The sequence below is a fragment of the Caretta caretta genome, chromosome 4 (assembly GCF_965140235.1).
Source record: "Caretta caretta isolate rCarCar2 chromosome 4, rCarCar1.hap1, whole genome shotgun sequence".
Classification (NCBI taxonomy): Eukaryota; Metazoa; Chordata; order Testudines; family Cheloniidae; genus Caretta; species Caretta caretta.
Window position 1 is genome coordinate 69,379,443 of NC_134209.1, and position 17,430 is coordinate 69,396,872.

At 42.0% G+C, this 17,430-nt stretch overlaps 1 protein-coding gene across 9 annotated transcripts in view; it reads right to left on the reverse strand.

Moving 5' to 3' along the window:
* The window catches only part of FBXW7 (F-box and WD repeat domain containing 7), a 249,601-nt gene that overhangs the window by 11,058 nt on the left and 221,113 nt on the right, over positions 1–17,430 (reverse strand). For 8 of the 9 annotated variants that reach the window (XM_048847365.2, XM_048847368.2, XM_048847366.2 and 5 more), the window contains 3 exons: positions 13,927–14,061; positions 9,265–9,388; positions 437–573 (listed from right to left, as the gene is read on the reverse strand). In XM_048847365.2, the coding sequence (XP_048703322.1) occupies positions 437–573; positions 9,265–9,388; positions 13,927–14,061 (396 nt within the window). Of the gene's footprint in view, positions 1–436; positions 574–9,264; positions 9,389–13,926; positions 14,062–17,430 lie in introns of those variants that run through there. The other variant, XM_075127737.1, reaches the window with a different exon arrangement.

Below are 17,430 nucleotides of genomic sequence, written 5' to 3' on the forward strand. Positions count from 1 at the left end.
GGACTTAGTAGGAAGTGATCCTGCAAGACAGCTGAATAGCGCACCAGGATGCAGGACTTAGCTGCCTACCACTAGGGCCTTGGATTGGAGCCCATTGGAGTGGGTGGGCCCAGGCTCTCCTACCAACCCTTAGAAGGACAACTACAGATGTTCCCCTTTACAGATGCTCAGAAATTTTCATTTGGCTTAAAACAGGATAGGTAGAAACATACATAATTTTCTGCACTGTAAAATATACATGACTTTCTCCTTCTGATTATTTTTAAGAAAAAAAACTGGCACAAAGGGGTTTAACACCCACTTTTCAAGTTATTTTAACAGTTTTTAAAATTTTTTTGGATGTCAGAAATGATTTAGTTTAGTCCAAAACAAAACTAGCAGCTGACAGACTGATCCTACTTAATTCTTGATATGTACATAATTCAGAAATGGTTACCTTAGGAGATTTAAGTTCTCCTCGCCGCCAGTTAGTATCAATTCTGTGCTGTCTGATATAAGCACTTTTCCATGGGCTATGTATGAAGCCTGGTTTTAATACTTTCCTTCTCTTAATATGCAATGGTTCGTCAATCCCTAAAATGAATTTAAAAATAAAAAAAAGAAGAAAATCTTGTCAATTTCACCAAACATCAAACAACCTCTCTTCACCCCCAAAATTTAAAGCCACCACTGACTTCATATATTATGGTGACATAATCACTTTTGCACCAAATACTGTTCCAACCCAACCTCATTTGTTGTCCTGTGCTTCAGGGATGTCAGCCTGCCCTCCTCCCTATACTAGATCTTTTTCCTTTTCTTTAGAACTACCACTATTGTATAATTGGTCCTTTTTCATATTTTTGCTGAAGGCTTTGTAGCTTTGCTTCATCCTTTCTAATACTGAATACCTTATGTTTCTGTCTGTAGCCCACTTGCCTTCTCTATACATCTTTTTCCTCTGGTTCATCTAATTATTCGCTTCAGTCTTGGTCGTTGCCAGTACATGGATGACTCCCACTTCTCCATTCTTCTCAAATCATTCTCTGGTACCTATATTTGCCAGTCTTGACTAAACTGTTCTTCAAATTACTGAGTGCTTCAAAGTCTGAAATACATTTTCTGGGAAAAGAGTTCTTTCTCTGGTGCTCATCCCTGCTGACATTCTTAATCAAACATGCTTGGTTTCCAAGCCCAAGAAGTTACAGAATCATTCTTGAACCCCCACTCTTTCATCTTTCTTTTCTCAATACTGTCATCATAAGAACAAGACAAGAATATATCTTTATTTTGGCCCTGTCTTCAGTGAAACCTTTAAAGGCAGGGATTGTCAAAGGAGGCTAATGGGATAAGAGAACTCCCATTCCAATAGGATTTGGCACCTCGCTACCTCAGGCACCTTTAAAAATTACAGGTTGATTCATACATTATTATATTTTAGTGCCCTTTTATGGATTTCTCCTAAAGCCCTACTCTCTAAATTTCAGGGAAGGATGATTGTCTGTGTATGTATCTCCAAGGTCCAGGGCCAGAACCCTGTAGTCACGTCACTTCGACATGCTAGGAAGAAAGAAAGGTTACTTACTTTGTATGCAGTTAGTGGAGTTCTTTGAGATATGTAGTCCCTAGCTGTATTCCACTCTAGGTTTGCATGTGCTCCATGTGCCTGACATCAAAAGAATTTGCTAGCAGTGTCTGTTGGTCCACCCCTTGCCTCATTGTGCTCTGAACCGAGGGCATAAGTGATGACCATGGACCGACCACCTCACCAGTTCCTTTTCTACTGCAAATAACCATAGGATAAGGCTCACAATAGAAAGAAAGGATGGCAGGTAATGGAACACAGATAGGGACTACTCATCTTTAAGAACTCCAGTTACGTATGTAACCTTTCTTTCTTCTTTGAATGAGGGTCCCTATACGTATTCCACTCTAGATTACTCACATGCTGTATTAACTCAGGAGGAAGGTCCAAAAGAAACCTTTCTGTACTATGGATTGAAGGACTGCTCTGCCAAAAGATGTGGCTGTCGTAGAGGGTTGCAATGTACTGTTTTGTGGAGGCATGATCAGAGAGCCTTGTGTTGCTACTTTACAGATCTGCTGAACAGGGATATCTCAAAGTGAAGCTACTGACAGCTTGGGCTCTGATGGAGTGGGCCCTCACTCGTTGAGGGAGAGGGGTGGCTATTAACTCATAACACAGCAGGATGCAGTCTCAAATCCATTTTGAGCCCCTCTGTGAAGATACGGCTTCTCCCTCATCTGTTCACAAAGATGACAAACATTTAAAGAGATTTCTAAGAAGGTTTTGTCCTTTGTAATTAGAATGCCAATGCTCTATGGACACCCAGAGTGCAGTGTCATGTTCTCTCTAGTGGCATGTGGCTTCAGGCCGAAAACAGGTAAGTATATGACCTGATTTAGGTGAAATTTCAAGATTACTCTGGGGATGAATTTGGGGTGTAATCTTAAGGAAACTGTACCAATGGAAGACTGTAAAGATAAGTCTGCCATGAGGGCCTCTGGTTCACCTATTCTCCTGGCTGAGGTGAATGCAACCAGTAAGGCATTCTTCATAGATAGGATGATGAAGGAACATGACATTCAGGATTCAAACAGAGCCTTTGTCAATGCCAACAGGATTAGGTTGAGGTCCCACATCAGCGTCGATTTTGGTATGGTCATAGGATGGGTGAAGATCAAACACTTGTCATCAGGGGATGAAAGGTGATAATAGCTTCCAAGTGCACCCAAAGGAGGGTGAGAAAAAGACTCAAATGTTTTTAATGAGAGGAGGTAATCCAGAATAGCAGGGATTTTAGCACCTTCTAGGGGTATCAGACGATGCTGAAGAAAATGTCTTCCATAATGTATCTCCTTGTGGAATCTTTCATACTGTTGCTAAAGATGGATTGTACAGCCTTTGAACACAACTTTTCTCTTAATTTTATAACATTTTAGGTTTTTTAATCAAAATGTCACATTGTACCAAGTCAATCATCTTACAGAATCTAAGCATATTACATCAACATATTGCTAATAGACAGGATGGGCAGGGATGGTATCCCTAGCCTCTGTTTGCTAGAAGTTGGGAATGTTCTTATGTTCTATCACTGTTACTTTTGTCTACCAAACTCGTAACCTCATAAAAAAAAATCAGCATAGTTTGACAAGATCTATTTTCCATAAATTCACAAAGATTGGCATTAATTATATTACCCTCCTTTGATTCTTGATGAATTAACTTCCATATCAGCTGCTCCACTGTCTTACCCAGGAGAGATATCAGACCGACGGACCTAAATTTACCTGGCTCATCCTGTTTACCTTTTTAAAATATCGGTACAACATTAGCTTTCTTCCAGTGTTCCAAGACTTATTGAGAATCAACACTAATTGTCTAGCAAACTCCCCAGAGAGCGCTTTTAAAACTCTTTGATGCAAGTTAGCTGGAGCTGCTGATTTTAAAATGTCTGTCTTTAGTAGCCGCTGTTTAACATCTTCCTGAGATACTAGTGGAAGGGAAAATGTGTTGTCATATGATAAGACTGGGTCATCTATGTTTTTCCGAAATACAGAACAAATATTTATTTAATACTTTTGCTAGGAGTCGTATTGTTCCCAATATACTTTTTGTCCTTAACTTTGCCTGCCATATATTTTTCCTTTTGTCCCTTTGCTTCCCCTATCAATTGTTTACACTTCCTAGATTTTCAATTCTATTCATTACTATCAACTTCCTCTTTATTTTATTTGCTACATATATATATTTTTAATTTTATTCACAATTATCATTCACATTTTTCTGATTAAATTCTTCATCACAGCTGATCTGGCTTAATTGTTTTCAGCTTTGTGAAACCAGCACTTTTAAAGCACCAAGTTTTCATATTACTGGTCTGCATTTTATTCTGTATCCACATTATAAATGTGATCAAGTCATCATTACTTGAACCTAAGCTACCCTTAATTTTTAGTTCTATGATCAGTTCCTCTTTATCTATCAAGACAAAGTCTCATATAGAATTTTCCCCATGTTGAATGCAACACTTTGAGTTAAGAAATTGTCATCTATAATATTTAGAAATTCCAAGGACATTTTAATTGTGGTAGTATGTGATCTCCAATATGTCATTGAAACAGATTTCTTCAGGATCCTGCATCTTTTCTCCTACACATTATAAATAGATGTGTAAGGAGCTGGTCATCCTGTTCCCAGGTATGATTTGGTGGTCTATAGGAGACACCAACTAATACCCCATCTTGTGCTCTGTTAGGATATTGATCCATAAGCATTCAAGATCAATCATTTCTTCTGAGTTACGAGGGACTTGGAAACATGTAATGCCATTTTTGACAAAGTGCCACTCCCCTTTCTTAAATGGATTATGACCATTGATTTTAACATTGTAATCACATGAATCATCCCACCAGGTTTCATTAATGCCAACTAAATTCATTCATGCTCATAAATGAGCAATTCTAATTCCTCTTGTTACCCAGGCTCCCAGCGCTGGTGTATATGGAATTAAAGAATTTCTTCCCTTCATGTCCTTTGGTTATCTGGATTGATTTTGTTCTCAACATCTCAATTTTGTGCTAACCGAGTAATCATATATTTCCTCTTTTTACCCTTCCCTTTCGTTATTAGTTTAATGCCCTCCTAACTTCTCTACCCATGCTGTCCCTAAGGAGGCTGGTTTCCCTTCTACTGAGGTGGAGGACATCTAAACTATAGAAGTCCTCTCTCCCCACAGAAGGTGGACCAAATGTTCTCCAAAACTAAACCCATTCACCCTATACCACTTCACTTCCAGAATCTTCTACCTTCTGTCTTCCTTCAGTCCTGGGACAGAAAGGATCTCAAGGAAAATCACTTGGACATTCTTTTCCTGAAGTCAGTTGTCATCTGCGAGATATCAAACAACAGTGTCATTATTGCCAGTTTGAATCATCCATGGATCCTTGCCCATTGACTTCAAAAGCCTACGCAGTCTTAGAATTACATTTCATGTCTTGGCTCCAGGAAGAACACACACACCATTCTGTTTGCCAATCTGTCCTTTGCAGGATGTTCTTTGAATTCTTTTGAGTATTGAATCCTCAACAAAAATGGTCTGTCTCCCTTGGACGGCTGGAGATATGTTTGTGGGTAAGCTTGGTTTCTACAGGTTGGGCCAAGCTCCCATCCACAGGTATGTCCCGTACATCCCACCATTCCCTTGGACCAGCTGGATCTTCAGAGATATCTTCCACAGTTCCATGTTAGGAACCTGGTATCTACTGGAAACCTCTAGCTGTGTGGAATTCCTCCTGGTCCTCTTCTCTCTGGTGGCTGCAGCCTACTCATCTTTGTCTGTGTAGAATGCTGCCATGACTTCTTGCACCTTATGACCTGTTAGGCCTCCTCTCTTACATCTTCTTCCTCTGACTCCTTGGTGGCCAGCTTCTTTCTTTTTTGAACCTGGCATACTGATGTTTCCTGAACTTGGCTGTCTAGAAACTCCTCAGCTTCTCAATAATATCTCTACCTGCCCTCCATTCCAAGGCTCCTCTCCTCCAGCACAGCCACCAACTTGCACTTCATGCGTAGGAAGTCCCCTCTGGCTTCAGCAAGAAAAGAAAACATGTCACATACACTGTAGGACACCACAACTGTTCCATTGCTGGCCATCTTGAAGCACATGTGGGAGCAAACCTGCAAGGAAAGCCTCTCTCACTCTCTCTAAACTCCCTCATACTCTCTTATTAGCTTCTTCTGTTCATAGCTCTTGAGTTTGCCTAGCAAGTTTCCCTGATTAGATCAGCTCTGCCCCACATCACCAGAGAGCAATTAACCACTCAGACTTTAATCAGCAGGGCTGATCTAAGCTCCAAGTGCCAGAGCCATGTGGTCCTTACCAAGGCACCAACAAACAGATCTGTTTCAGCTGCCTACACAGGAGCCCATAGTTCAGCCTACACAGTCTATATACCCAGAGGACAAAAAGTCAAACCACCCCACATATGGGCATGTAAGGTCCAAATAAATGGGGGCAGCTAACTAAATTAGTTTTGAGAAAGAACTGGACAGATTTATGAGTGTGATTATATGACAGGGTTGTCTGTGATGGTGAGAGGCAGAGCTCAACAACTTTGGGGTCCACTTCTAGTTTATGTCTTATGCTCCTAAAAGCTCATGTTTCAGGGTTTCAGCTGTTCACCTTCAGGGATCAGAAAGGTATTCCATCCCACTCCCCTCCCTATGTATTTTTTTTCCTTTATCTCCTTCCTCAAGGACCGCCATGGTTGGAGAGGTGATGGACAGGGCTCTGAGACAGCATCAAGCATTCTCTCTCTCGCAGGTTGTTGGCTGGCTGGCACTTGCTCATGTGCTCAGGGTCTAACTGGTTGCCATATGTGGAACTGGGAAGGAATTTTCCCTTGGTCAGACTGGCAGTGACCTTGGGTTTTGGGGTTGTTGTGGGTTTTGTATTTGTTTTTTGGCCACCTGCAATATGTGAGTGCAGATCACTTGCCAAAATCATCATCAAACATTTCCCTTTTATTGTGGGGCACTGGTGCACCTCTATCCTCCTATTCTCAAGATACATGTCACAGGCAGTCTCCTGTGGTCTGCAATGCTTTGGTCTAAGTTTGGTTGTTGGACTCAGTGTGCTCATACAGGGTGATGTTGGTGGCCTGTAAGACACAGGAAGTCACATTAGATGATCTGGTGGTCCCTTCTGGGCCTTAAGCTCTATGACTCTGAAATGGCAGAAATTGTTTACAGGTTTTGTGCATTGTACACAGCTCCAGAAGGTTTATGTGTAGGTGGGATACTTGGTGAGTTCAGAGACTTTGTGCCACATGCTCGTCCAGCTAGGCTCTCCATTCTGGTAGGGAAGCGTTTGTGATCAGTCTTTTTGTGGTTGGGGGAGGGACAAAGCCTGTTTCTCACTTCTCAGGAGAGAGGCGCCTGAGTTTTTTTTTTGGGGGGGTGAGGGGGGGAGAGTTTGTCAGACTGTCCTTTTTTGGCCTGTAAGCATCAAAGGTGAAGCCCTGCGAAGGTGTCACGTAGGCACATGAGTCTATGTCACCTAGGAGGATTAGACAAGTTTGAACGGTCATCTGGTGGCTCCAGTGATGCTGCATGATGAGATCCTTCATTCAGTAGGAATCTGTCCTGAGGTAGGGATGCCTTGGCACTGGTTAAATCTAAGGTTGCCCCAATAAAGTCTGTAGTCAGTGTGGGAACTAAAACTGACTTTTCTACTTTTATTTGGAGACTGAGTATGGACTGTCTGGTTTCCTGTACACCATGTAGAGCTCTCCCATGAGTAACAAGCCCTTAAGGTAGGGGAACACTGAAGCCCCCTTACAGTGGAGATGGGCTGTCACTAGCAATAGCACTTTAGTGAATACATTCAGTTCTGGTGAGAGGCTGAAGGGGAGCATTCTGCATTGGTAGTGGTCCAGGTCCTCAATGAAACTCAGGAATCTCCCGCATGCATGATAGATGTCTATGTGGAAATAACCGTCCTTTAAATCAAGAGCTGAGTCCAGAGTGATCATTCTGAATCTCAGAAGGCAGATAAAGACATTTAGTTGTCTGACAGCTAGTATCAACCTCTTTTCTTCTTGGGGATGAGGAAATATCTTGAGTATTTTCTCCTGTGCTCAAGAAGGAGGCTCCCAGATGGAGTATAAGGTCTACTCCTTGTCTGAGAATCCTCTTGTGGGACGGGGGTGGTCACTGGAGAGGGACAGGGGGAGGGAAAAGAACTCTACTGTGTACCCATTTCGTGATAATCTCCAGAACACATCAGTCTGATGTTATGAGATGCCAAGCCTGGAGGGAAAAAAAAGGCAGGTAGCCACCAAATGGGGCAGAGGAAGGATTGGAGTGGGGCCTCATCATGCAGGCCACTAGGAATCTTCAGAGCCTGTACTCATGGACTTGATAGGTTCAGCTTGGGAAGAACCAGCAGATGCTGCACTTGGAGGGGACATAAAGCTTCCCTGAAGCAGGAGAGGTATTTGTTGTCGTTCTCACTGACTGAAAAGTCCAGGGGCAGGACACACAATTCCTGGGCCCTGGACATAACTAGGCACCCCTTATGGAGAGGAGCATTGGTGGCATGGGGGAACCCCTAATCCTAAACTACTAAAAATTACACTTAAAAACTATTTACACGTAAGAACAAGCTTGAAGAAGAAAAACACTAGCTAATACCGTGGACACAGAGGGGTTCTGTCTTAGACCATGGGTGGTAAAAAGAAATGGAAAGGCAGTTGGTCCAAGTCACCTTTCATGCCTTTGTTTTAAGGCATGAGGAAATGAGGGGTGCAGGCACAGACCAATGGACATTGCAGCAGAAATCGTCCAGTCTCAGGTGCATGGAGCATACGGACACCTAGAGTGGAATACGCACAAGGACCATGACTCAAAGAAGGATTGTATCCACATGCTCCATCCCTACACTGGCTCCCTATTCATGCAAGTAAAAATAGATCTACATGTTTTTCAAATTCTCCAAGGTCTTGCTGTTTTCTCTCTGACCCCTATACAAATCTATTATCTTGCCTATTTCACAGTGCTCTTCTTCGACTCTTTACAGGGATTCTGCCACACCAGTGTAGGCTGCATCCCCTTTTGTTTATGGAAACTCTGTGTCTATCATCTGAGCCACTAAATTACCACTTTTCTTCAAGTCTAACCTTGAAACCTCCCTGTTCATTTAGCCTACAGTTGGCACTAGACCACACTGCTCTCACTTTTTCCTAATTACTACATCATTCTGTTCTCCCCTTGTTACTGCAAGAATACTTGCTTGTACCTTTATCAATTTCACAATTCGGTGCCTTTTGCTCTCACTGTACATCACTTTCCCTTTGTTTGTCACTGTGAATCACTGTACCCAAACTCTTTAAAGTATTCTTTCTATTCTCCCAGAAACTATAATGTGTTCTGTGATAGTTTGTATGAAAATTTACTCTAAATTGTAAAAATCATTTTATAGTATATATAATATACCAAACGGACACAGCATATATAGGTCTTTATACTACATATAACCTTTTTATAGATATAATGTTAACATTTAACTGCAGTTTATTTTAAAATATCACATTAAATATTTTCTACCTCTGCTTCAAAGATACTTATTACAGAGGTCAAGCATTAGTAACAAATTTACACTGAACTGAATTCCTTTCTCAAAATGTTAAGCTTCTTACATAAATGAAATGAACACCCATAGCTAGTTCTACCACTATGTTAGCATTTTTCCTGAGCCTTACCCTCCTCTTTGCATTTCTCTCTCCACAAGAGGTTATCCTCAGCCAGAATTCTCCAGTAACGGCATGTCTGTGCTGCCTGCAGAAGGTCCTTGGGTTCCAGGAATGAAAGCACATATAGTGCCAACTGTAAAGAGGTAGGAGAATAAACACTGTCACTCACTGAACACAGTGATTGAGATGCAGACAGTCAAAATAGATGTATTAAAACAATAAATTGAAATATCAAACAGCCCAGAAGTATTAGAGACCTACAGTACATTTCTATAGGAGCAAAGTACTCCTGGACAAAATTGTTTTAATAATACCTTGAGATCCATGCAAAAATGTCACCTGGGAAATATTTTCTTTAAAAGAAACGAGGTGCCAGGTGTCGGGATTGTCTACTGAGTGTCAGACCTATATAATTAAGTTATGCAAATTATAAGTTATCAGAAACGAATTAGAGATGATTAGTTTGTGGTATACTATAATATTTGATTATTTAACTAATATTCAGAACAAAGCAAGGTTATTGTGGGAAATGGATTTGACAGTGCAAAGAACAGTGGGGATATATGTGGGACCAGTGAAAAAAATGTGCTTCCTAAATAAAAGTGAGCAAGCAGTAAAACCTGAAGTCTAATTAAAAATGCACAATAAAGCACTTACACAGAACACCCAGCTAAACAAATGGCAAAGACACAGGTTTGTGATTCCGGAGTAAATTTACAAAGTAAGTTTCTGTAGTAGAAACAGTTTGTGCCAATAGAAACAAATGACCAAAAAATGAATTTCAAAACTGATACTGGGTTGAGTGCAATGTTATCACAGCAAACACACAAACATATAGTGACTGTCCCAATTGTAAAATTGAAAACTAAGCTTGTTTCCTATAGTAAGCATAAGATGACCCCTGTGGAGCAAATTATCTTGCCATGCTTATGTTCCACTCAGCAGAGCTTAAACAGTAGAACAGTTAAGTTCCATGTGTGCTTGAGTTGAAGAAGAGTGTGCAAATGCAGTTGATCAAACAGGTATATAACCTATTTACTGAACAGAATGCAAAAATATTCTTATGAGATGTTTTATAGAATACTAGGGTGCATAAGGGATATAATAAATTATATTAATGTAGATTGTAGATTTCAGTAAGTTTATGTGGTGCATTTTAAAACTCCCATTAAGTACTAAGAAATAAAGTAGAATTTTAACTTATCTAGATGGTAACATTAGAGGTTACTGAGTTAATTTAGTCACCAGTTGGCTGGGTTAAACCAAATGGTGAACAAAATAAAACTAGACCGCTACATACAATCTGCTCCACTGTCATATATTATAAAATCTCCTGAACATCAGTCCTGGATGAGCAACAGAAGACATCTAAAACAAAATCAAGGATCTCAGTCCTCAGTTTCTGGAGATATTCAAGATGCTACTGACACTGCTCCTCTGCTGAGAGAAGTAACACACATCCATCCAATCACTGAAAATGAAAAACAGAGCGATAAAGACAGGGGCCAAGCAGCAGATCCACATCAGTGGCTAACAGATCACTGCAGAAGGGACAGTTTTGAGAAAAAAAACCTTCTTGTGCTTCTGAACTACAGAAGGCTTCGGGCAGCTTCACTAGGAATAACACAACATGGTATGTTTCTTTCCCCACAGTATTCCTCACAAACAAGTAAAGGATTTCAAAGAAACCGGGTGCAGAAAACACGTATGTCAATATTAGTTACATCCACTGTGCATATTTAGTTAATATTCATAGTATATATTACTTCCATCCCCTAACAAAAATGATCCACTTAATGCCAAAGGACAGCTCCGACACTTTCCTCAGTTAAGAAGATAATATACTAGCACATGAAAGGAAAAGAGGGGCCATGACTTTCTAAGGAATGCCAGAGAATGGAACATAAGAACAGTCTTAATATACATGAAGAAAATACGAACATAGTAGACCATATTCTAACACCAACATAACACTACTAAGAATGCTTCCCTATTGACCTGACAAGAGTCTGAGTTGTTGACCTGCAGGCAGTGGTGAGCTGGAGCCAGTTCGCACCAGTTCACGCGAATCGGTTGTTAAATTTAGAAACAGTTTTAGAACCGGTAGTTAGGGCTCCCTGAGCTCCCGGCCAGGGAGGCTCCCCTGGCCCCTCCCTCACCTTCCCCCCTCTCGCAGAGCCTCAGCGTGCCACGCTGCCAGCGCCCTGGACCACTCCTGGGCAGCTCTGCAGCGCCTGCCGCTTTGAGCAGCATGGTAAGGGGGATGGGGGTGGGGCTGCGAGCTCCAGCGGGCCACGCGGCATCCATACACTCTGCCCTGAGCAGCATGGTAAGGGGCCTGGGAGGAGGGGTTGGATAAGGGGCAGGGAGCAGTTGGAGGGGGCGGTCAGGGGATGGGATGGGGGGGTTGGATAGGTAGTCGCTGCCCCAGAAAGTCCCAGCCAGGCTGGGGCAGCCCCCCAGGCCAAGGGGGCCTCGACTTGCGGTGCTAGGGAGGGTGCGTGGTGTCGGGCTCAGTGTTATAGAAGGGGGCTGTTGGAGACAGGGCCAGCTCTAGGCACCAGCAAAACAGGCAGGTGCTTGGGGCGACACATTTCTAGGGGTGGCATTCCAGTGCCATGCCACGCCTAGAAATGAGCGTGCTGCCGTTGCTCAGCTTCTCCCCCCTACACGGCAAGTCTGGGAGGGAGGCAGGAGAAGCCGTGCGGCGGCGCGCTCAGGGGAGGCGGCAGTGGGGGAGTGGAGGTGAGCTGGGGCGGGGAGCGGTTCCTCTACCCCCCCGTTACTTCCTGCGCCCCCGCACACCCTCGCTCACCTCTGCTCCGCCTGCTCCCCTGAATGTGCTGTCTCTCCCGCACCTGAGAAGGAGGGGTGAGAAGCGAAGCAGCGGCATGTTCAGGAGAGCAGGCGGAGCGGAGGTGAGCTGGGTCAGGGAGTTGCGGAGGGGGGGGGGGGGGAGCCGTAGGAAGCAATGGGGGGGGAGAATGCGGCATGCCTGGGGGAGGAGGTGGGGCCGGGGATTTGAGGAAGGGGCAGAGTTGGGGCGGAGCATGAAAAAAAAGCAGGGGTGGCCAAAAATTTTTTTGCTTGGGGTGGCAAAAATCCTAGAGCTGGCCCTGGTTGGAGAAGAGGCTCGGTGCTAGAGGGGGGTGCATGGAGCAGCACGGGGCTATGGAAGGGCTGCGGGGCCCCGCGTCCTGTCTCGGGGCAGGGGCCATGCTGCGGCTAGTACCTGCGCTGCGCAGCTATCCGGGCAGCCGCTCCGGGGCCCCACACGCAGAGGCTGATCTGATGCCGCCTCGCTCAGCAGCCGCGGCCAAGCTCCATGCTGCTTCCTGCCTGGCCCAGGAAGCGCGACCAGCTGCACTGGGCAGGGAGATCAGGCACCATGTGACTGGGCACCGCATAGGGCCGGGGAGCCAGGCCCCTGGCAGCAGCAGCCTCCTCTGCCCCAGGAGCTGGGCAGGGCTGGCTGGTGCCATGGCTGGGGACTGCCTTGGGCTTGCTGGGGGAAGCCCCCCACCCCCCCAGTCTCTCCCACTCCTGTGCTGTGGAGCTGTCCGGCCTCCGCCGCTCGGGGGTGGTCACATCCTGCGGTGGGGAGTCGGGCAGACGGCTGCCTTTGCCTGCAGGGAGCCACCGCCCCACATGCCGGGAGCAACCCCACTGATGCAAGGGCTGCAAGACTCCTGCTCCACCAACAGGCACCTGGGATGGAGAATGGGCCTGGGGAGGGCATGGGGGCAGGACAGAGCCTGTGGGAATGGGAAGAAGCAGGACAGAGCCTGGGGGGCAGGATGGAGCCTGGGGGTGGAGTGGGAGGGGGCAGGACAGAGGCACATCCCTTAAATCAGAACTTTTTATAGGGAACCAGTTGTTAAGATTTTGGCAGCTCATCACTGCCTGCAGGGTATATTGAAAGATATTTGTTTACCCAGGGGATTGCCTGGAGGTTAGAATAAGGGGATTGGCGTTTTTGGGTCCTTGTTGCTGGGGAATTTTCTCTTTTAATTATATAAGTAACACTAACAGACTTAATGCAGATTTAATAATGCATACACTTGGAGAATGATAGGTGCATATTACAAATCAAGAATAAATTTGTATATGTTGACTTTTTTTTTAATGTGAAGAAGTTCTACAAAACAGTATTTTATTGTCTCCTCAAAATGTGGAGGGGATGATGATCAAAACATATACGCTGATGATACAGAATATATGCAAGACTAAATCTGGCAAATCAGTCAAGAGACAAGACACTAAATAACCAGAAGGAAAACGTGGTTAAAGAAAACCTATCTAAGCTGAAAGAACTCAAATGACTTATAGTACAACATGGAACTTATCTCAGTAGTTGAAAAAAAGTCACTTGGACAGATTTTTTGAAGATTTTAAGATGCCTAAAGATGCAAATAGGCACGTCTGAAAATCCCACACGGTACCTAAATATCTTCAAAAATCTGGCCTTTAGCTCAGAAGCATACATTAATCTGAGAATTACATAATTAAGACATGGCAGTTTGTCAACTTGTAGTACTCTAACACCAATTAACAGTGTTTACATTGACAATACTGAATATCATAATTAGCATGGAAATGTTTAAAGGTGATAGATGATGCGTTACATAGTCAAACAGCACCCAGAGCCCAGCATTAACTGATCATCCTCACCTCTTTTGGGAGCAAGGAAATAAAGTCTCGTTGAAACTGGGGCTCTATCACTTGCATCATATGTTTCACTTGTGTTGGTTCACAACTATCAATGAGTTCATCTAAAGCAAGTAACTTCTCTGGTCCACTCCAGCTCTATAAGAGAGAAAGATATGTTCAATGTTTGTACTATTTTAGTATACAATACTTATAAAGCTACTTTGCAAAAAGCCAGTATGCAGGATACCCAATGATAGTGTTTTTAGGCTTCCTATGGGTAAGTACCTTACCACACAAAATAATTTGTTAGGGTTTTTGTGATAATCATTGGAAATTAAGCAAAATAAAATTGATGGAAAATGTTTAGAACCCAAACTCAAGTGCCAGTAGACAACTTTATCTATTGTATTGATGAGTATAATCTATAACATAAAAATACAACATGAATAGTTAAAAATTGTACATTGTTTTAAAATCAATTTAGAATGTGTTGAGAGCACAGTGATTAGTGCAAGAGTACTCACTCCAATGAGTATTCAAATGAAATGTCCAAGTTCAGCCATCAGAATTTCACTGTTCCATTAGAAACTTTACTTAGAGTGTGGGGGAGAGAACGAAACCAAAAAACACCAACTGGCAACTTTCTCTAAAATACATCGCTTTGCTTATTGTCCAAAGGTTATTACTGCTATATGTTCATCTGCCACAATGTTATATTTCAGAATCCTGGCTGTAAACCAATATTTTATTTTGTAAACATCAATTTACTAAGTAAACATGGAATTTTTACTGGTAATTTTCTTACTTCAGATTCTTACTAATGGGCACCATAACATTTGATGACTTTAAATAGGCACTCATCTGAGAGTACAGCAAATTAGCAGCAGCATTTGCAGAAAAATTAATAACTGAATATATGCCATATCTGACAAGCATGTCTTTCTCAAACTCATCTATGCTGAACAAATTTTGATTTGTTATGCAAAAACAATTTCAAGAGAAAAAACAATAGAAAACTGATTTAGCAATCAAATTAGAGCATGAACAAAGTGTAAGAGAGGACAGAAAATGAAACAGCAACAGTGTTTTCTAAGTAGATTCATATTCATATTTTTGAACATATGGGTTCGTCTAGAATGGCATATGCAAGTAAATTAACACATTACATTACAGTTGAAAGGGCTGACTCAGATACGAGAAAGCAAGATAGCTTAGAATTAAAATTCATATGCCACTTTAACCTGTGCCTCAAGACCTAGATTTGCAGTATTGTGCACTATCACCCTTTGGACTTGAAATTAGGGTATATTATTAAAGACCATGTACTACAATGCCTAGACATAGCGAGGCAAGTTAAGGATAGAGTAGAAGTCAGAAAGATGAACTATGAGCAGAATAGTAATTTACTCCTCTTTATGATGTAAATTACATTAACTCATTAGAAATATTAGGAAAATTAGCTCCTGACTTCACACTTTTTGTTGGAAGACATTGGTAAGTTTTGAGGACTGGGATACGATGTTAAAGGAGACTGAAACCGGAACAATAGCATTCCCTGCTGACAACTGTCGAGATGATGTAGGCTGGTAGAAGTATGTCTGGGATTTAAAAATTTTAAAATACATATTTTTTGAAAAACGTGATCTCAGTGGAGGTTTCAAAGATGCTCCTACCAACAGCTTTTAGAGCTCTACAATAGGACTCTTTCAGTGGGAACTCTCTCAATTGAAAACTATCAATCATCCAAACAATAAACCATACTTCTGAAAATCCTTTTAAGTAAAGTAGTTAGTGTGCATACACAGCAGCTGCTTATCTCATCAGCTGTTTTAAAACGGTTTTGTTTTTTATTCCAAGGCACTAGTTGACTAGAAATGTGTGCAACCTTTACTCTGATCTATCAAACTACTTTTGGATTCTATCTGTATTAGTCTCTCATAACTTTTAAAATAATTCTAAATCAATTTTGTTAGTAATTAATACAGTAAAAATAATTCAAAGAACTTTAATATCAACATTTTGTGCTGTGGCAGATGTTTACCATAGTTGTAAATCAATAAAAATTGTTAATGGCCCCTAAATTCTGATGACACTATTGCACATCAATGTAAGTAATCCTTACTCTTATCTTTACTGATAAAATAAAATGTAGAACTAAACTGAGAGGCACACACTGCCCTCTCCCTCCCCCCGCCTTCACAGGGGAAAACAATCTTTTAGACAGTAAAATCTATTCCTTCAGCTTTATAGGCTGGCTAGAGGCAACAACCTTAAAGACCCTTCCAAACAATCAACTGCTAAAAGACTTTTACTCTAGGGAGCTCTCCCGATTGGTCTTTCATATTTTTAAAAATAAACTGGTAACAGTCAGTAAGAGATCTCTGACAGAAAATATTTGGTGTGGAAAATTTTGTTAAGAGTGAGTAGTCTTGCCAGATAAATACAACTATATCTGTTAATGAAGGAATGACATAATTATCTTCATTAGATTAGCATCTCTGTGATCTATAGATTGACCTGTTAGCAAAAAATGGCACACAGCACATTCAGCAGAGACAGAGAGGGGAAGGAGTAAGTGTGTGTTTTATATAAACAACAACAGTGAACATGTTTGTAAAGTAAATAGGTGCCAAGCAATGATGCAAAATTTCTAACATTTTTGTTCCTGAGCAACTCAGACATTTTATATTCCTAAAAATGTTCCAGGTAAAAAAGCTCCATTAACCCTACTCCACATTCGTGGGAATATTGTAGCCTGTAAGCATATATGTTGTGATAACTCATGAACCAGTGGCCCTCCAACTATGCAGTTTTAGGAAACAGTTATTTAGGCACATATACACAATTCAGCTAAGATAAATAAAATGTAATTTACCATGAAAAATAATTTTTCTGTATCAAAACAGTATGTGGGGTACAAATGTAGCCCAAACATATTGCACTGTCCTCTGTTTTTGGTAGCTCTGTGTGCACATTTGCTTCTAGTGAGAGTATCTTGTACTGTAATAGTTAGCATATGCTAATTGGATAATGGATTGCAGTGACAGCAGTTGCTGCATACAGTTACCCTACAGTAGAAGGTACTCCAGGGAGGTTGGTCCCTTCAAATCCAGGCATGTTTGGTATCCTCAGCACAGTGGACTGATGGTGGCTCTCTCCCTACCATTCTTGAGGGGATTGTCTGTCTAGGTATTAGAGTAGCAGCCGTGTTAGTCTGTATTCGCAAAAAGAAAAGGAGTACTAGTGGCACCTTAGAGACTAACCAATTTATTTGAGCATAAGTTTAAGGAGACTCTTGAGGGCATTTTCTGTGTTCCACAATTCAAGAAGGTGAACAAACGGGCATGATATTTTGCTTCTGATCTTAGAAAAGTGATTTGCAACTCTGAAAGTAAGAAGTTTTGTGATGACAACTTATTAAATGACAGTGACGTTGTGCCAGATCATGTCAAGAGTAGCTCTGAAAAGGAAGACTACATTTTCATTGACTGTTCATCAGGTTCATTTTCAGATAGGAGGAGCTCA